This window comes from Pipistrellus kuhlii, unplaced genomic scaffold (genome assembly GCF_014108245.1).
Source record: "Pipistrellus kuhlii isolate mPipKuh1 unplaced genomic scaffold, mPipKuh1.p scaffold_m20_p_7, whole genome shotgun sequence".
Classification (NCBI taxonomy): domain Eukaryota; kingdom Metazoa; phylum Chordata; class Mammalia; order Chiroptera; family Vespertilionidae; genus Pipistrellus; species Pipistrellus kuhlii.
In genome coordinates, this window is record NW_023425573.1 from 29,712,191 (window position 1) to 29,731,375 (window position 19,185).

At 46.2% G+C, this 19,185-nt stretch overlaps 1 protein-coding gene across 17 annotated transcripts in view; it reads right to left on the minus strand.

Moving 5' to 3' along the window:
- Nucleotides 1-19,185, minus strand: part of HDAC4 (histone deacetylase 4) — a 224,851-nt gene that overhangs the window by 68,715 nt on the left and 136,951 nt on the right. For 15 of the 17 annotated variants that reach the window (XM_036422314.2, XM_036422319.2, XM_036422317.2 and 12 more), the window contains 2 exons: nt 9,223-9,373; nt 178-298 (listed from right to left, as the gene is read on the minus strand). In XM_036422314.2, the coding sequence (XP_036278207.1) occupies nt 178-298; nt 9,223-9,373 (272 nt within the window). The remainder of the gene's footprint in view (nt 1-177; nt 299-9,222; nt 9,374-19,185) is intronic. The other 2 variants (XM_045575421.1, XM_036422309.2) reach the window with 1 other exon arrangement.

Consider the following 19,185-nt stretch of genomic DNA (forward strand, 5'->3'; position numbering starts at 1 on the left):
CCCTCTGGGCGACTGCAGTGTGTCTTAACCACCAGAACTTATCCTTCACAGGATGTTTGCTACTTGTCTTGGACGTGTCTTATTCCACACCCTCCCACTGCCTTCCAGGAGCGGAACTGGTGTCACTCAAATCTATCACGGATTGTGTGCTTAGGGCCCTGCCCACACCCCACTTACCCATACCAGTAGCGAGGGTCACTGGAGATACAGTGGTTCAGGCTCCGGTGGGCCAGCGCCTTCTTTTTATTGAGGACAAACTCTTGCAACTTCATCTTCACTTCTGTGCTGGCCACAGCACCTGGCATGGGAGAAAGCACAAGGCAGTGACTGGAGGCTCTGCCCTGAAATGGGAAGGGGATGGAGACATTGGGATTATAATTCAGGAGGCAGCTAACACCGTGGAAGTTTCTTGAAGGAAGGAGAAGGCAGAAGGTTTAATAAGAGGTCCTCTTCCACCAAGGGTTTTACATAATTGCATTTTATCAAAAGTGCAGAAGCAATAAGTATGAAGATAGACTATCCCTTCATACAAATCCACTTCTGAAGGAAGCTTTACTATCTATATACAGTTTATAAAAGCCAAGTGACTGGATTGCCAGAATGACTGGAACGACCAGTTGTTTTGATGCACCCCGCAGCCCTGTTTGGCACCCCCCACCCCAATTGGAGGGCTGTGCCAGCCAACTGCCTGCAGCCCCCCCACGCAGCTGAACCAGCCCCAATCTGCCCAAATCAGGACAGGCCGGTTGGACTCCACCTGTGCATGAATTCATGTACTAGGCCTCTAGCATATATATATATATATATATATATATATATATATATATATATATATACATACACACATACATACATATACACACACACACACACACACACACACACCAGTGACCATAATGGCCATAACAACCATAATGAATAGTGGCTATGACGCCCACTGTGCCCAGCAAACCTGGCCCGATCAGGGGATGGGGCAGACTGGCCAACCTTGCAGCTCCTCCCCCATAAAGGCCTGCCCCTGATGGGACTCTCCCACCCCGATCAAGAGCAGGGCGGCTGGCCAAACGCCCCCTCTTCTCCCGCCCCCCCCCCCCCCCCCACACACACACATATGCAAACGCCTCTCCTGATCAGCCAGCTCCACCACAACAGGCACATAGCCCACCCCTACCCTCCCCCTCAACTGGCCTGCCCCTGATCACACCCCCCACCTCAATAGGGGGCATGGCTTGGCGGCCAACCTCCTGCTGCCCCTCCCCTGGTTGGCCATGCCCCAGTGGGTCTCCATCACCCCAATCAGCCTGCAGCCTCTTCCCATGGCCAGCCCTGCCCCTGATCACCACCCATCCCATGGCCCCCCCCGGCCCCTGATCAGTACCCCCACCCCATTCGGGGGCAGGGCTGGCCAGCCCACTGTCCACAGTTCTCCATGGCCAGCCCTGCCCTCAATCAGCCCCCAAACCCCAATCGGGGGCAGGGACCACCGTCCAATCGGCTGCAGTGCACTGACCATCAAGGGTGAAGATGCTCAATGCACAGGCATGGAAACATGGAACAGACTGATGAACCTCAGAAGGAAGCGGGGAAGGCGATAAGAGATTAACTAAAGTTCTTATATGCATACTAGAGGCCTGGGGCACCAGTGAGGTCCCTCGGCCTGGCCTGCAGGGACCAGGCTGAAATCAACAGTTGGACATCCTCTGAGGGGTCCTGGATTGTGAGAGAGTGCAGGCCAGGCCAAGGGACCACACCAGTGCATGAATCCATGCACCAGACCTCTAGTTCTTACATAAAAGAACATTCCGGCCTTGGCTGGGTGGCTCAGCTGACTGGAGTGTTGTCCTGTACAGTAAAGGGTAGCAAGTTCGATTCCTGGTCAGGGCACATACCCAGATTGTAGGTTGAATCTTTCCCAGTCAGAGTGTATGCAAGAAGCAACCAACTGATGTTTCTCTCTCACATGGATGTTCCCCTCTCCCCTCTCATAAATAAATAAATAAATAGGTAGGTAGATAGATAGATAAATGAATATAAATAAATAAATAAATAAATAAATAAATAAGTTCTGGACTGAGCACTGGCAGCAGAGTGGTTTCTTTCTCACTACAGCACTAGAGGCAGAATCTCAGAGAATCTTTGTACACACTGACACGTCCCTCCCATGGCAACGGCAGCAGAGATGAGGCCTGCATCCTGGGCAGGCTGCCACACTCCTGAACCCATAAGGCAACAAGTTCCTTTGCAATCATATTGACATTATACACTGAGTGGCCAGATTATTATGATCTCTAAATGCATAATAATCTGGCCACTCAGTGTATATCCTATATATCGATAATAAAAGGCTAATATGCAAATTGTCACCTCGACTAGGAGTTCAACCAGCAGGCCAACCCTGCCAACCACCCATGTCTCCTCCCCCTGGCCAGACTGGCTGGATCCCACATGCATAAATTCATATTCATGCACTGGGCGACACCCCCCCCCCCCCCCCCCACACACACACTCACACTGAGTGGCCAGATTATTATGCGTTCAGAGACCATAATAATCTGGCCACTCAGTATATATAACACATAATATTGAATGCACATTTCTGTTTCTTCCAGCCTCGCAGCTACTGAAGCAGAAAATACTTCAACTGGACTAAAGTCAAAGACATGAGCTTCATGGTTTGTTGGGCTGCTGGTTGGCCATAGCCTCTCCCCCCCTTGAGCATGTCAAGGGGCAATGGTGTCTGCAGCTGCTCTGGAGGCCCCTCAACCCTGCAGATGCCCCTCCTCCTGTGAGGATTCTTCCGGCAGCTCAGGGGACAAGAGCCTCTTAGTGTCCCCTGTTGGGGTGTCTTGAAAGTAGCACAAACAAGCTAATCTCAGAAAGAGACACAGAAATTAAGGTCCAAACTCACACTCCCACACTCACCCTGTGAACATCTACCCTGTTTCCTCAGAGCTGTCACTGATTACTCAGAATCTGTGTCCATCCCCCAAAAATGATGGGCCTAAGTATGTCCCATCATTGTACAGACTCTAACAGCATTTTCATAGTGGGAAAACATTCCCATTGTGAGTGAAACAGGGATTACAAAGTCAAGTCCTGACTGGGGGGCATCCTTAGATTATCCTTTAGTTGTGGTTAGAAACTATGCTGCAAAGAAGATGTATGAGTCAATAACACTGTCCATGTGAATAGTGCTTAAGAGAGACCATCAAAATGTTGACATCTAACAAGTTTAATATTATAGTCCTTGGAGCATCTTCCAAATGCCTTTAAACACTTACCACCTTGTGACTTTCTATTGGCCATACAACAGGGGCAGGTCCCCTACATCTTTATCAATAGGTGAGATTACCCTTTCTCTTTCAGTACTTGGCATGTTTTAGTGCCACTGGCACTACAGGAAAGTGATCAGGGTGAAGACAATCTCGATGGTCAGACAAAGGACATAACCCTCAGGTTCTTCCATACCTACTGTCGCAGAAGGAGTAATGGAAAGCAAGACAAGAAACAGAGTTCTCACTGAGCAGGATAAGAACACATCCCAAAAAATTTCCAACAAATGAGAATTCCTGTTAGCTGGCCTAACCTCAAAAAAAAAAATACCTATTCACATGGATCCACTTTCTCTTTATGGGAGGGATGGTGTGTCTCACCTGTAAGTGCTCTAGGAATAGAGAGAACCTCACACATCTCTCATTTAGGAAGTCACTGCCTCTCCCTGCTTTGGCCATACCTTCAAGCTTGCATCATGGGCTCCTGAACTCTGAGAAAGGCAAAGAACAAATGCCCAGTCCCAGCAGGAAGGGCACACAATAAATACCAGTAACAACCAAGGGCAGGAATCTGTGGCCAGGGCACATGCACTGCTCAGTCGAGACAAGGCCCATTTGTGCTAAGCTCCCACCAAGCTGGGACACGAAGAAGCCCTTGTCCCCTGAGCTGCTGAAAGGATCCTCTTAGGAGGAGAGGTGTCTGCAGGGCTGAGGGGCCACGGGCAGCTGCAGGCACCATGGCTCCTTGACCTGCTCAGGGGTGGGAGAGGGCACCTTACCAGGCTCTCATGAAATCAAAGGAAAACAAACCCAAGCCCCCAAATAAGACTTCCTCATCTTTAAAATGATCCTCACCCAGCTAAATGAGCTAAATAAATGACGCAGTGCCGCATTGACCTGTCAGACCAAGTCTACTTTAGAGAAGTGGCCAATGATGATGTGGTCACAGGAGTGACCCCAACTGGTCTCCTCCAGCCACCTTTAACTGAGGGCTGAGTTACAGTCCCTCCTCACAGGGGCCAGTGGGCATGACCCAAATGCTATCCTCTCAGCTCCCACAGGCCTGACTGCAGCAAATAAGTAATGCCAAGGCACAGACCTGCGACAGACCTGCGACTCTGAGAGCAAAGGAAATCCTCTTTTCTTCTTTGTACTTCATGAGGATAGAATTCAAAAAGGAAGCTGCTGGTTTTGATCCTCACACTTCTGGTTATGTACTCATCTCTCAAAGGATTTTTCCACTCTAAATCGAAGTTCTGGAATCAGTAACGCCTCTTCAATAAACAAAAACCAAACGTCTCAAAATTTCTACTTTTTAAAATAATTCATGTCCATTATCATTCATTTGAAAGGATTTATAAAGACCTTACTATGTGCTAGTACTGATCCAACTAACATAAGAGAGACAAAGTCTCATACAACAGGGTGTGTGGGGGGTGGGGGGGAAGGAAAGACTGTCTAAAGAAAAGGCAGGTAAATAAAAAGATAAACAGGAAGAGAGGCATGAAGTACAGTAAAACAGGTGGAACCAAGCAGATAGGTGGGAGGACCTAGACCACTTTGGGGGTGCAGCAGATGGGTGGAGGACCTGACCAGGTGGGGGCCCAGAGAATGAGCTGGTGGACACGATGAATTGAACAAATTTGTTGCTACCTTCAGTTGCCTGTGCTTGAGCCTGACTCTCTTTTTTTATGCTCCACGTTCCTCTGAGGAAGGAAATGGAACAAATGGGTCACTTTCAGGATCAGATGTTCAGTCTTAACTCCAGCCTTCTGAGCCATTTTTACAACAAAGTGAATGACTTTCCTACTGAAGGCCCCTTACTCTCAACAAGGCTATTATAAAGAACAGTGATGAGAGTCGACATGCTCATTCTGACCTGCTCAGAGAACAAAGACTTGCTTTGAAGTTTATATATGTAGTTCAGATTCTTAAAGGTAGTAAATCTAACTAAAACTTAACTGATTAAAGATCATGTATCAATGCAGATACCATAACTTTCACAAATTTTGAGAATTCACTATTCTTTCAAATGAATGGTATTAATGGTATCAGAAATTAAAAGAATACACCTGCAGAATTATTTAAAATTAAAAGTACTGTAAATGTTTACAAATATAATAAAATTTTGAATTAAGTATTTCAAAAGAAATTCATTTAAAAAACCAAGAAACTGGACAGCAGCTGTGTCCTGCATTTCCAAGTGTATAACCAAGAGCCTGTGACGACACAAGGCCCCTCCACAGGCAGGGAGGGCCACAGCACTGGACCGCTCTCAAGGTGGCAGAGCCAATCCCAGTGTGCCAAATCCTCACACCGTACACAGTTTACTACTACTAATAAAATCTGACCACCTAAATCCACACATTGGAAACCACCGGCGCTACGCCGTGACAGCTTGGAGGAAAGCAGAGAACACTCCGGCACTCTGGCTGGGCAGAGTGGGGTTGCTCCACAAGAGCGGCAGAGATCTAAGATGTTTTCTGAGGTCAAGGGTTTTCATATTTTGTGAGTTTAGGATGTTGTTTGTTTGTATTGGAAGATTCTGGTAAATACAAGGACTAATTTAGATGAGCTGCTTTTACTGGTAAGCAATCTGAAAAATTGGTATTTTGTTGGTTATTTGTGGCACAGACCAACTAGCTGATACAAGTTAAATGTCTATCCTTGGATAAGCAGCAATGACTTTCCCCTCTTAAATAAAAATGCATAGGATCACTGAGCTCCAAGCAGAGAATGGGAGAATGGGGACAGAGGACTTCCTGGGAAGACCACATGTAACAGCAGCCTTGCACACACTCCTGTGGCTTTGGGTTGCATGCAAGCCTCCTGCTCACAACAGAAGCCCCTCACAGGGCTCCCTATAAGGCCCGGTGCTGTTGTCTATGGTGGTGGCTCTCTGAAGTGGAAGGCAGCACCTAAATACAAGGCCAGGCCACATGTGGCAGGCCACGGAGCCTCTAGGTTATGCAGATCCCTGACACAGCATGAGAGGAATCACCTCGACTGCAACTTCTCATCCTGGCCACACAGTAGGCTCACCCGGGAGTTTTAAAAATGACAATTCATCTGTCCACACTCCATTCCACATAAACATGGCAGGACACTTGGCTCTATGTGCTGCACCTCTCATGCATCTCTCACGGTTTCAGTGCCCTGGCTGTACCCTCAGCCAGGAAGTTCCCTCAGCTCAAAGAAGTTAGCACACATAAGCAGGCAGTGGTATAGAAGAAGAGTGTTATCTGAGCCAGCGGGCCAGGCAGTGAGAGCAACTAGGGTGGCTGACACCATGTGCCCAATCTGCCCCTTGCAGGGGTCCAATCTATACTCCAATACCAAGGCTGCTAACAGCAAACCAGAGTCTACAGTGTAGCTCCTACTGGCAGCCTTCTGCCCTCACTGCTGGATCTCGACTGGGCCACCACTGAGCCTCAGTCATCACCACATCTCACTGTTGTGCTACATACAGATCACTGTGCTATTCAGTTACTTTCAAATATCGGCACAAAGGTTAGATCTCACAGGGAGAATAAACTCCTGATGTGTTTTTCACACTGAAGCTCTATCAGAGTTGAAGAAAATATTTATTATTTTAAGAGTAAACTGCTGGCCCGGGCCAGTGTGGCTCAGTGGTTAAGCATGGACCTATGAACCAGGAGGTCACGGTTCGATTCTTGGTCAGGGCACATGTCCAAGTTTTGGGCTCTAGTAGGAGGCATGCAGGAGGCAGCTGATGGATGATTCCCTCTCATCACTGATGTTTCTCTCTCTCCCTTCCTCTCTGAAATCAATAAAAACATACTTTAAAAATTAAAAAAAAGTAAATTGTTGTAATGACAAATGATTGTAAAAGGTGTTAATTTTATGTATAAAAACAATTACTATGAACTTACAAATAGAGAAATAAGCTAAAAATAGAGAGAATACACTAGCTAAATACTTTTAGGACAAAAATATGCCCTTTTTAAAGAGAAAATATTTACAAAATGGTAGAAAACAATATAGGCAAAATATTAATAGTACAGTTTTTATTATAATATAATCTAATTCTAATTTAAGAAAGATAGAGGACTGAACTTATGTTAGGAGAGTGACATAAAAAGAACAACTCCACATCCAGAGAAAGGAAGACAGAGCATTGGACAATGGGGCACACTTCAACAATGGGGAATAGCAAAAAGTGCCCCATCTCACTGATAATCAGAGAAACATGCTGGAGCCATGAGAAGCTGCTACACTCAGCAGACAAGGCGGTGACTGATGACAGTACCAGTGTTGATGGGGACACAGAGCAATAGCAACTATCCCACATCTGGTGGCAACAAAAACTGGTAGAGTCTTGGACAGGAAAGTTAAAGACACACTGGCCCTAAGGTTCAGTGATACATCACAGGGATTCATTTGCACCCAGAGACATGTCCAAGGACATGCACGGCAGCTTTACTGTGACAGCCCTGATCAGAAAACAGCCCGAATATCTGCAGGGCATTGGACACACATGGCAGTGCATCCATGATGGCTGACCCGCAGTCAAAGCGCATGAACACTAGTGAGGATGGCTTCGCAAGCACAGTGCCAAGCGAAGAAAGGAAACGCAGGAGCCCCAGATAGTGATCCCACTCACTTTGGAAGCAGGAAAAATGACTCTGGGGTGTTAGATGTCAGGGAGCATCTTTGGGGAGGAGAATGGAGTTGTGACTGTTCTGGCCCCAGGTGTGTACTATGAGATGGTAACACAGGATGGTCCTTGAGGACAGTTTCTCCCAAGAGTTCCCTATAAACCGAAGATTGGGGGCATTTCTGTATGTCTATCATATGCCAATAACAATTGCCTTTAAAACAATTTCAAATAATAGATTTACAAGAAGACTTTAAGAATATGAAATGCTGCTGTGGAACTGGATATTCCACTTAAACAGAAGCTTGTTAAAATGACTGTGCAGATGGTTATTATTTTCAGAAGTTGAAGCTGAAGGACTTCTGAGAATTTAGAGGTTTTACTTCTTGGTGAGGCATGTAAAGTTTTCTACTTTTACTCGTGAATACTGTACGGGCAACTTACCCAACTATCAATGCATAAGCCCTGACAGGGACAGATGTGTACCCTGACTTATTTCAGTATGACCAGGGATAAATAAGTTCAGCTGTGCACTGGTGTTGGGGTGGAAGCCGACAGGCAAGAACTGTGGACATGACTGCTGAGGAGGCCCTGATGTGTCATGGCAACAAGTTGTCAAAAGAAAGCAGCACGATACCCATGGGGGCAGTGTTCCTTTTGTCATAGTCTAGGTGAGATGCTGCAACTGTTGACACGCCAGGCCTTACTCAAGCTAGTCACCTTACGTCCATGTCAAGGTGCAAGCCCAAGGCAATCTCTGTCCAGTGGCTGCGAAGTCAGCAGAGGGGGCTGTGGCCTCTTCCCTGAGAGACTCAGGAAATTTTCCAAAATTTTCCAAATTTTCCAGGCTCAGATCACGTCTGGGCCTTTCTAAGGATAACAGACCACACTGGTATCAGACATATGGGCACAGCCACAATAAAAAGCAGAATTGGGGTTGGTCACGATGTCTCCTCTCAACTACAGGTGTCCCACAAGCAAACATTGTGTTCAAGGCATCTACAAAATGCTCCAAAAGAAAAGAACTTTCAAATGTTTAGGATTAAGCTTACAGGTAAAACGCAGTACCCATTTGGTTTTTAATACTGTCCAACCTATTAAGAGTTTGCCAAATATACTTTAACATGCTTATGTCAACCCAAAGGTTGTGCTGACTGCTCCTGCAGCCCCCAAACAAGATAAAGTCACTGTCAAGGCTGAAGCTAAGAGCAACTGAAATAGCCACTTGAAGTGACCCTGCAGTGACACCTCATGCGAAGACCAGGGAGCAAGTGGAGCACAAAGAACCTTGACTTGAGGAAGGCCCTGGAGTGGCCTAGACGTGGCACTCACTCTCTTTGCCTTTCTCCTTGTTCTTGAGCTGCTGCAGCTTCTGCTCGCGGTGCTGCTTCTCCAGCGCCTGCTCCTGGCGGTGCCTCTCCAGCTTCCGCTGATGCTCTAGAAGTTCTTGCTGGTGCTTCAGGGCCAGCAGTTCCTGCTGGTGCTGCAGGAGGGAAGGAGATGGGTCAGAGCCTGGGGCTGAGACAAGAACCAACACACACACACACACACGCACACACACACGACAGAATCAGCGAAGGACCAGCTTGCCCCTGTATAGGTGCTGCCGCTGGAGCTGGTCCTGTCCCACAGCTTGTGCTTCCTATGATTCTACCCCAACTCTGTACAGTGCCCTCGCAACCGGGCTGCTCGGGGCCCAGATGTCTCCTAACCTGTTAAGTGTTAAAAATAAAAATAAAAATGACTGAATCCTAGAAGAAAATACACAGAAAGATTTATTTATGTCATCTTGCAAGCTGGGAATGCCTTTTTGAGAATGATACAAAAGATTGTGAAATAAGCATTCACCCTAAGGCACAGCTATCTTACTCCTGGGACTCACCCAAGAGATACAGGGCAAATCCACCCAAAGCCCTCTAGGGAATGTGTATGGCAGTCCTGCAGGACAGCCCAGCTTGCCACACCCCGATATACTTCTGAATTGAACACAAACTGGACGTTCACATGCTAGAATACTACCTAGTGATAAAAAGGGATGAGCTAGAGACAGAGGAAAAACCACCTTCTGCAGAACACGCAGTGAACATGCTCACTGCTGACAGTGGGGACAGGGACAGAGTCAGCAGATTAAGTTTCTACTTCTGTGATGTTCGAGAACAGGAATTCCTAAGACCTGGTGACAAAAATCAGAGGCAGGACCATGGATACCGAGGGTCACTTCTAAGAGCTTTCTTAAGGAAAAAATATATTGCAGTCAACTTACATGAACTGGGGCAGTGCACATTAACAGGCACATTCCTTGCCCTTCCTGCCACCTGACAACACTCTTGGTGGCAAATGGCAAGGGGTCAAAGGAAATTGCTGAGCCCAGCCTGCCAGGCATGAACCTAGCTCTGCATCTTCAACCTCCCACCGCCTCCACTCAAGTACTAAACTCCTCCCTGTGAGGACTACAGGAGGTAACCTCTGGGAAACACTTAGAATAGCATGGCACAAGCTTTCTGTCTGTATTCTGTCTCCCTCTGAAAGACCTTGACTCCTTCTGAAGGTTCAATGTCATCCTAAGATCAAAACGAGGCCCCAGTGGTCTTCCAGAGAAACATAAAACACAGAACAGAGCATAGGGATGAATTCCAAGAGTTTTAAACCACAAAACCGGCTTCCTAGTTCTGCAGTGTTGGTCGCCAACAGTCAGCACAACGTGGGATAATGTCCAGCTCCAGAGAACTGTATACCAGCTAAAACTGTATAAACAATTCAAACTAGTGGAGCTTTCTTACTGTCACCCTTGTGACAAAACAATAAATGAAGTGGGGGTGAAACATGCCCCTTGTTTTTAGTTTCGATCCCAGATACCATGCTCGGAGCTGCACTGTGGGGGCTGACATTGTACTCACTAAGGTCAGGCGCACATGAGGAAGGACTCCACCTGGATACCTATTTGTTGGTCTGAATAGATACAGAGGACCTGCCCAAGAGCCACACGCTGTGTCTGTGGTAGAGACACACCCCATTCCTGGGTCACTGGTGGTGTCAACAGCCCTGCCCTCCTGAATTGGCAATCTCAAGAAACGCGCACCCTGGCGGGCTGCCTGCTGCTGCTCAGGTCAGGACAGTATTACAGTGATATCCCGACAACAGCTTTTATAATGAATTGTCCCTCCCCACTGGTATTACCTATACCCCAAGGGCCCTAAGTACAGCCTGGGTTCCCTTTCAGCAGCTCAGTATTCATTTAATTTCTAAATGAGGAACAGGCAGAAATTCGCTTAATAGTCTCTCTCAACATTTATTTTTGAGCCAGAACCCAGAAGGAAAGAGATCTTTCAATTATCTTTACAAAAAGACTAGAAACAACCACCACAGATACTGGTGATTAAAATTCACAGGATTACAGAACTCCCAGAAAAACAATATTGTCATGGAGTTTTAATGAAAGCAGCAAGTACAAACAACGACCCAGATTTCCCAGCACGTCCCAGAGCTACACTGTATGATCTCATTCCACCTCCCGTTTGGATGGACATTACCCAATATTAGATTTATATTAAAGCCCCATAAACAAAAGTGGTGGGAACAAATCAGAACCTGGCTGCCCTCCCTCACAATGTCACTTCACATCTGTGGCCTATCTCTTGATCTTGGGACAAAGAGGTCCTCTAGACTCACAGATTTAGGGGAAGTAAGGGTGAACTACAACATAAGGATCATCTGCATTATTGTTCCCACTCACACATCACTCTGTGAAATAGTAAATATGAACTCCCTGTCAGTACCCAGAAAGACTCCTCAGCTGCCCCTCCATGGGGAATGAATGAATGTATCATGAAGTGTAGTCTTCAGAATACAAAAGAGGTCTCTGAGATGTGCTAATTTTCATGTTAGGTAAAATCCATAGAGTTATTTGCATCTAGTATCTCGCTAACATGTGTGATGGTCAAAAATATTCTATAGAGAAAGAATTGTTGATAAGCTATTTTTTGCAGATTGAAACCATTATAAGCAATTTTAAAAAGATGTTGACAACTTAATTTTTCCAAGAAAAAGAACCCTCAATAACAATAATCACTTTAATGATAGTTTAACACTGAATTTACATTTAAGCCAATACCGAGCTCAGAATCAAAGTATAGGTTCCTGGAATTCAGCTTCTTTGACTCTGACTCTAGAATTGAATAAACGAATGTTCAGGTGGAAACACAGCCAAACGTCTACTCTCAAAAGTGAACTAAAACCCTGTGAGATGGAAGGACAGGTACCCATCACAGCCCTAGCCAAGGACAGAGACCTTCCAGTCTCCAGAGAACTGTCACCTGACCCTCTCAGAATGCCTCTGATTAATCCTATGGCACAATAACCAACTGGTCAGCAGAAATGGTAGCAGTCAGGTTCCATTAAAGCACGTTACCACCACCACAGGGATGCTTACAACGCTGCTCAAAAACCAACCTCCCTGAGCCTGCACTCTGCAAAATAACTAATGCTGATGTATGGCCATTCAGAAGTCAAGTTCCTGGAGCCAGAGGTGCCCCATACAATGGCAGGAGTCTATTTCAGCAAGGGGGAATCCCATGGGCCATGTGTGCACTCTGGGGGCAGGGGGGAGGAAGAGGGCGTGAAAGCCACAGCCTGCTCAGGAGCCCAAGGATGTCTAATGGTCAAACATGCAAGTTCCCCCCAGGGACCAAGGGCTCCTTTTTGAGTCAAGGGTGTCTTCCTGATTTGAAATATACTACAGACTCATGGTAGCAAATGTGAAAATGAGATCAATATGAAAGATCACCCACTCCCCTTGTCTCAGGAAATAGGAAGCTGATGTACTATGATTCCTGCAGTCCTCTCACAACTAAATCCTGGCTCCAAATAAAAACCAAGCAGCCAGCAATGAGGAGTATCTTCCAGTCTCCCGTGTGTTATCATGCAGATGAGCTGGAGTCAGCCAGGGCCAGAATTTCCAGGTGCTCATGTGACCCATGTTAAGCTGAGCACAGACAGGCAGTGGTCCTCTCACACAGATGTTTCCCACGGTGGAGGGGTGCAGTGAGAAACTGCATCCTGCCTCTCCATAGCACCCCTGTCCTCACGAGGGCTTGCCACCCAAGGCCTATCACAACCTATGCAGAGCCCTGCCATCAGCAGATGGATGCTAGGAGCTGTCTTTGCCATCTCCTTCACTGCATTTCTCTTGAAAAGGTTAAATTGAAAATAAAGCACAGATTCAGTGCCTCTTCCCTGAAGAATGCACAGCATTTCAGGAGCCTGGCACAGTCAGTGCAAAATTGAGTATGTGCATAAAGGCCAGGACTGTGAGATGGGGAATTGCCTGGGAGCTCTGTGCCTCAGCACAGCCGCCGGTTAGGTGGCCAAACTCACACACAGATGCAGAGGCCTCTCAGGCAGCCACCCCTACCCTGACACCTCCCTCATTCTAAGAACACAACTCGGATTGAGGGAGATTTCTCTCAGGTGGGCTGGCTGTTCACATCTAGAAACATGTGCTGTTTGGTCATGGTTTCTATAGCCCATTTGGGACTAAAATGCTATTTGTTGAGGTATCCTCAAAAACAGAAGCCTTTCCATATTCCTCTCGCTGGATGTGTTGGCTCATACTCCGAGGCACCCATTTCAGTACTTCCAAAATCATCTTCCCTCTTCCCCACCAGGGTCAAATCCCCCAGGTGGCAGTCACATTCCCACCCCAAACAGGCCACTCAAATGTTACAAAGACAAAAGCAGTTGGCCTCAGCATGCTGGTCTATGAGAGGAAGGTCTGCAACAGACACCCAGGGCACTGTGGGCCACTCCTGTAAGGCTGCGGGTACAGCATCACTGTGAGGACGGTGGAGCAATGGAGTAATGAGGAGGGGGGACAATACGGGGGAGAAAGTGGAGCCAGGAGGGGGAGGGGTATGAGGAAGAAGGCCAACTGCCAGCCCGGCTGCCTGTGCTTCCTCTGCCTTTGTCTCCAGTACCCAGGGTAACCCTACTTTCTCCTTCAAGGCCAGCACAATCACTCACCTCCCCTTACCCCCCCAGGAATCCTAGTTTCTTCGCTCAGGCCTCACCGCCACCTGGCACACTTGCACTGGGGCCTCAGACTGCCTGTGATTGGGCTGGGGCTGAGCCCCTTGTCTTCTGCAGACCTCAGCTGGGCCTACAGCAGGTGTGAATGAAGCCCAGAAATAGAGGACCAGCGCAAAGGCAGTAGATCCAGTAAGGAGGGATGAAGGAGCAGGACAGGCAGGATACAAACTCCCACAGCTGCTGCTTTGCAGACAGAGTTACTTTTCTCCTACAACCATAGGCAGCCTGCAATTGGAAGGCACAATTAACTGATAAAGCCGATACTCTTAGATGCAGCCAAGGAAAAGCAGAGCCCAGTGTGATAGCCAGAGTGGCCATCAGTGACCTTTAGGGCAGCAGGTGGGTGGAGCAAGGCCATCCACCTGCCCATGAATGAGTTCCTGGAAACCACTTGCTGGTTGTATATGCAGTGCTTCCTAACACACTCATTAGGCACAAACAGGTCTGGGGTTGAGACACAGGTCTGCATTGTGTAGACAAGAGACTTCCCAGGTACCAGGGTTTCAACAACCTGAGAGTACCCCACTGGCTTAATAATGTTGCCTCAGGTGACCTGGAAGCCAGGATTCTGAGCAACATCTCTTCAGCTACCCGAGGCAAGTAATAAGGAGAGAATAAACATCCCAGTGGACTCCTAGTGCCATTAGAATCAGGTTTCCTTTCAATTTTCTCCCTGTCCCCACAGGGAAAGGAGTCATACCCTCAACTAAAAAGCTCTTAAAACCCTGTCCTACCCCTGGGAACAGCACAGATCACACTAACAGACATGAACAGAGAGAAGTTCATCTTTTCTAGCAAAAAAAATCACAAATTCAAACAATGTGGGAATTTTTACTTCTCACCAATTAGGCCTGCAGAAGCCTAATTTTACTTCTCACTTGCCTATACTTCTGGGAGGAGCACTAACCTTTCACCTACTAACCCAAACCCTTGACTTTATCATTATACCAACACTGAGATCTACTCCAGACAAACAGGCTTCGATGCTACTTGCATGAGGTCCACTGAGTAGTCAAAATTATAGACAGAAAGTAGAATGGTGGCTGTCAGGACTGGGGGATGCATAATATTTAATGGGCACAATGTTTCAGTGTGGGAAGATGAAACTCTTGGTGATGGTTGCAGAACAGAGTGAGTGTGCTAGTGCCACTGAACTACAGATCTAAAAATGGAAAGATGGCAAACTTCATAAGTATATTTACCACAATAAAGAAATGATTTAGGGGTTTTGTGGTAACACAGAATTACCATATAACACAGCAATTCCACTCCAAAGAACAGAAAACAAGTGTTCAAACAAAAACCTGTGATGACTGTCCATGGCAGCACTATCACAATAGCCAGAGTGGCAAGAGCCCAAACACCTGTCACCAGATGGACAGACAGATAAACTGAGGTTCATTCAGAAAAAGGAATATCACTCGGCCAAGAAGAGGAACAAAGCATGATGCTTGTTACCATGTAGTGAGCCCTAAACACGTGATGCTAAGGGAAGGAAGCCAGACACAGAAGGCCATAGGTTGTGTGATTCTGTTCATATGAAATGTCCAGAATGGGCACATTCACAGAGGTGGAAAGTGAACGGGTGTTGCCAGGGGATAGGGAGAAACTGATAAAATGATTTGTAACTAGGTGGTGGTGATAGTTGCACAATATTGTAAATGAACTAAATGTCACTGAATTGTATACTTTAAAACAGACAAACGATGAATTTTATGCTATGTAATTTTTAAAAAATACATTTTTATTGATTTCAGAGAGGAAAGGAGGAGAGAGAGAGATAGAAACATTAATGATGAGAGAGAATCATTGGCCTCCTGCATGCAACCGGAGCATTTACTCTGATTGGGAATCGAACCGTTACCTCCTGGTTCATAGGTCGATGCTCAACCACTGAGTCACACAGACCAGGCAATGCTACTTAATTTTTACACCATAAAAAAAATAACTAAGGAAAAAACTAAGGATTTCCCATAAAAGAAAAGGAAGAAAGCACAGTGGTTTCCTATGTGGAATCTCCATCTGTGGGGACTCAGATAGGGAACAATGAGTGTGGTTCTTGAGACTAATTACAGCAGTGCAATTGGTCTTGGATGGTCCCCTGAGCCTCCCATCAGCAGGAGGTGGGAAAGGGGGTGGAGGCAGAGAAGGACCAACTGGGGCAGAGCCTGATGGGCACTGGAGATACCACCTGAACTGTTGCAGGAAACAAGGAAACACAGCTGTCAGGAACATGACCTGGATCCTGAGGAACACCAGAAAATTATGAAATTGCTCCACAGATGAGTACACCTACCATTGACCCAGCACTACCCAGCGAACCAGCTCCTCTAGGAGGAGAAGGCCATCTCTGCACCTAGGACTCAGGAAAGGCTATCTGCTCTATAGAAATCAGAGCATGGTAACCCCACAGGAAAAACGGGAGAGATTCTCCTGGGGTGACTCAGGAGTCCACAGCATGAGGAAAACGGTCCAACCTTCCCCAGAGCTCCTGCAAGCCACAAAACCAGGGTCAGAAATGGATCCTTCGGGAAACAACCTTGGCCTGTCAGGACTCCAGGGCCGCGAATCACCCACACCTGGAGCTCAACCTTGGCAAGAGCACAGTCATGGGATGGGCCAGGCCCTGACCATGGGCTGTCAAGGAGGTTGTCACAGATAACTTTTCAATATCTCGAGGTGAGTAAGGAAGTTATAGTCAATGCAGCTGAAGAAAGGAGGTCATTATTATTATTTGCATATGACATGTCTATCTGCCTAGAGAACATGAAATAACCAATTATAAATTTGAGATGAGTTAAAAACTTTGATAATTCTATAAAGAAATATATAAAGTACCCAAGAACAATTGAGTATAAAATCTACAAGCCTTATATGAAAAAATAAAACAAGGCTTTTTAAACCATCAGACTGTAACACCGTGTTCCTAGATTAGAAACTTAATATCAGGAAGTTATTGTGAAACCTGTTAATTTATGAATTCATTGCAACTTCCATACATTTCCAGAATAAGATTTGAGAACTTTACGGGAAAGATTCTGAAGTTCACCTGGAAGAATTAAGGGGAAGACAGGCTACAGCGAATTTAAAAGGTAGAATCCATGTGAGGGGACAGGAGACATGCTGATACAAATGAGAGTAGAGCATGAGGCAGGGGCTCCTGCTGACAGCTGTGTGGTGTCAGCATAGGACCAGGAGAAAGCCGAGGCAAGCTCACACTGATTAGGAGACCACAGTGACATTTCTAACTACTCAGAAATCATGTGCTGATCTGTGAATGAAAAAGGACAAGTAGATACTACTGATTATGGGCAAAAGTAACAGCCACATGACAACATGGAAATAATACCCTTAATTTATTATGGGCACTCCTATAACAGTAAGAAAAGATCAGCACTACAACAGAAAAACAGCATAGAAAATGGTAATTAGTAGAAAAAGTGAATAAGCCTATATAATACGGTTACCCACAATTGTAGAAATAGACACACGATGTTACACAGAACGGAAATATAATGGGAAAAATTCCAGCTAAGGCCTTAGACGGCCAGGAAGTGGTGGACAGTCCCATCAGTGGAGGAGCAGGCATGGGCACCAGCTCCTTGGGCAACTGTGGGTGCAAGGGAGAGCACGTGTGTAGTGCCCAGCACGAATGGTCCCACCCAGGACGACTCAATAAGTGCCATCTGTCATGGTTACTACTGCTTTGCTCTTTTCTCCATAGAATAAGCAAAGTGTGTGTGCATGTGTGACAGAGGGAGAGAGACAGACAGACACATGTACACTCGGTTGGTATAGACCACATGTGTCAAACACAAGGCCCGCGGGCCAAATCCGTCCCGCCAGGCCTTGCAATGTGGCCCGCACCGCGCTGTCATCACTGCACTCCACTGAGTTTCTATCACAATGACAGTTTATGACTGTTCAGTAAACCATTCGGCCCGCGATTTAGGCTGGATTTTAGATTTTGGCCCCTTCTCTGATTGAGTTCGACACCCCTAGTATAGACTTTGGAGATAAACATGGGTAACAAAAGCCACAAAAAAGTACTTAGCTTCGGTCAGCAATGCCATTTCTACTCTGTCTAGACACATGCACACGATTCATGCACAAGGAAAATAAAAACATGAAAAACTGAAAATAATCTTAATGTTCAACTATTCGGGTATTAGTGGTTGTTTAAATTGTGGCTCACTGTAAGAATACAATAAAACCATTAAAATCATACTTTCGCAGTGTATGGAATGGTTTAGGGAAATGCTAACAACACAGTAAGTAAAAATACATAAAAGTTTGACCCCATTCTATAATTCTATACCTGTACATGCACATAGCTTACTAGTACATAAGATCACAGGACTTCATTAACAACAGCCTTCCTACTTAATAACACAGGAGCAATATTTTCTCCTTTGTAATTTTCAACTATTCAAATCATTAACACCAATGACTTTTACAATCAGGAAAAGGTTACCATAAAAACATCCCTTATAACAGCGGCACAGCCTGCAATGCCAACGCAAGCATATGGCTGAATCTGTCCATACACAACCTCTAGGGAGGCCCAGGGCCCCAGATCCTCCTCTTCCTCCCACTGATGCTCAGGACACATTACCAGTGGGTTGTTCCTTTGGGGGTGCAATGGATTCACCACTTGGGATGTTCAGGAGGAGGGTCTGTGGGTATGGTTCTGTAAGTGAACAACTAAAGAGGAGGGCCACCATCTGGGTGAATGTGGCTGACTGAACACAGGCCTGACCTCCACCGCCCTGAAAGCACCTACAGGGACAGAGGAGAGTATTTTTTAAATAGATACAAATCCACAGACTGCAGAAACTGTTGGACTGCAAAGCAAGTGAGTGAAAGAAACACCCAACTGGGAAGGCTGTGGCCTCCACCTGGGAAACAAGACAGTACTACTCCCGGTAGCTCCCAGACAACGTCAACACTGCTTCCAACTAAAGATGTTCACATATGGCTACCAGTGAAGCTAAATGTTTGATGCATTACCAACACAAATATAAGTATCTGAAAAACATGAAGACAATATTTCTGTAAATATATATTTACAGAAACATCCCTGCTTATGGCTGGAGATAGCGAGATGTCACCCCTGATAGAAGGTAGCTAAGATGATGAATTGGCTTACTGGGGTCCCCAGTGTCCTGCCCCTTCTTCCTGAGTGCACCTAATTCCTGTCAGAGTCACTGC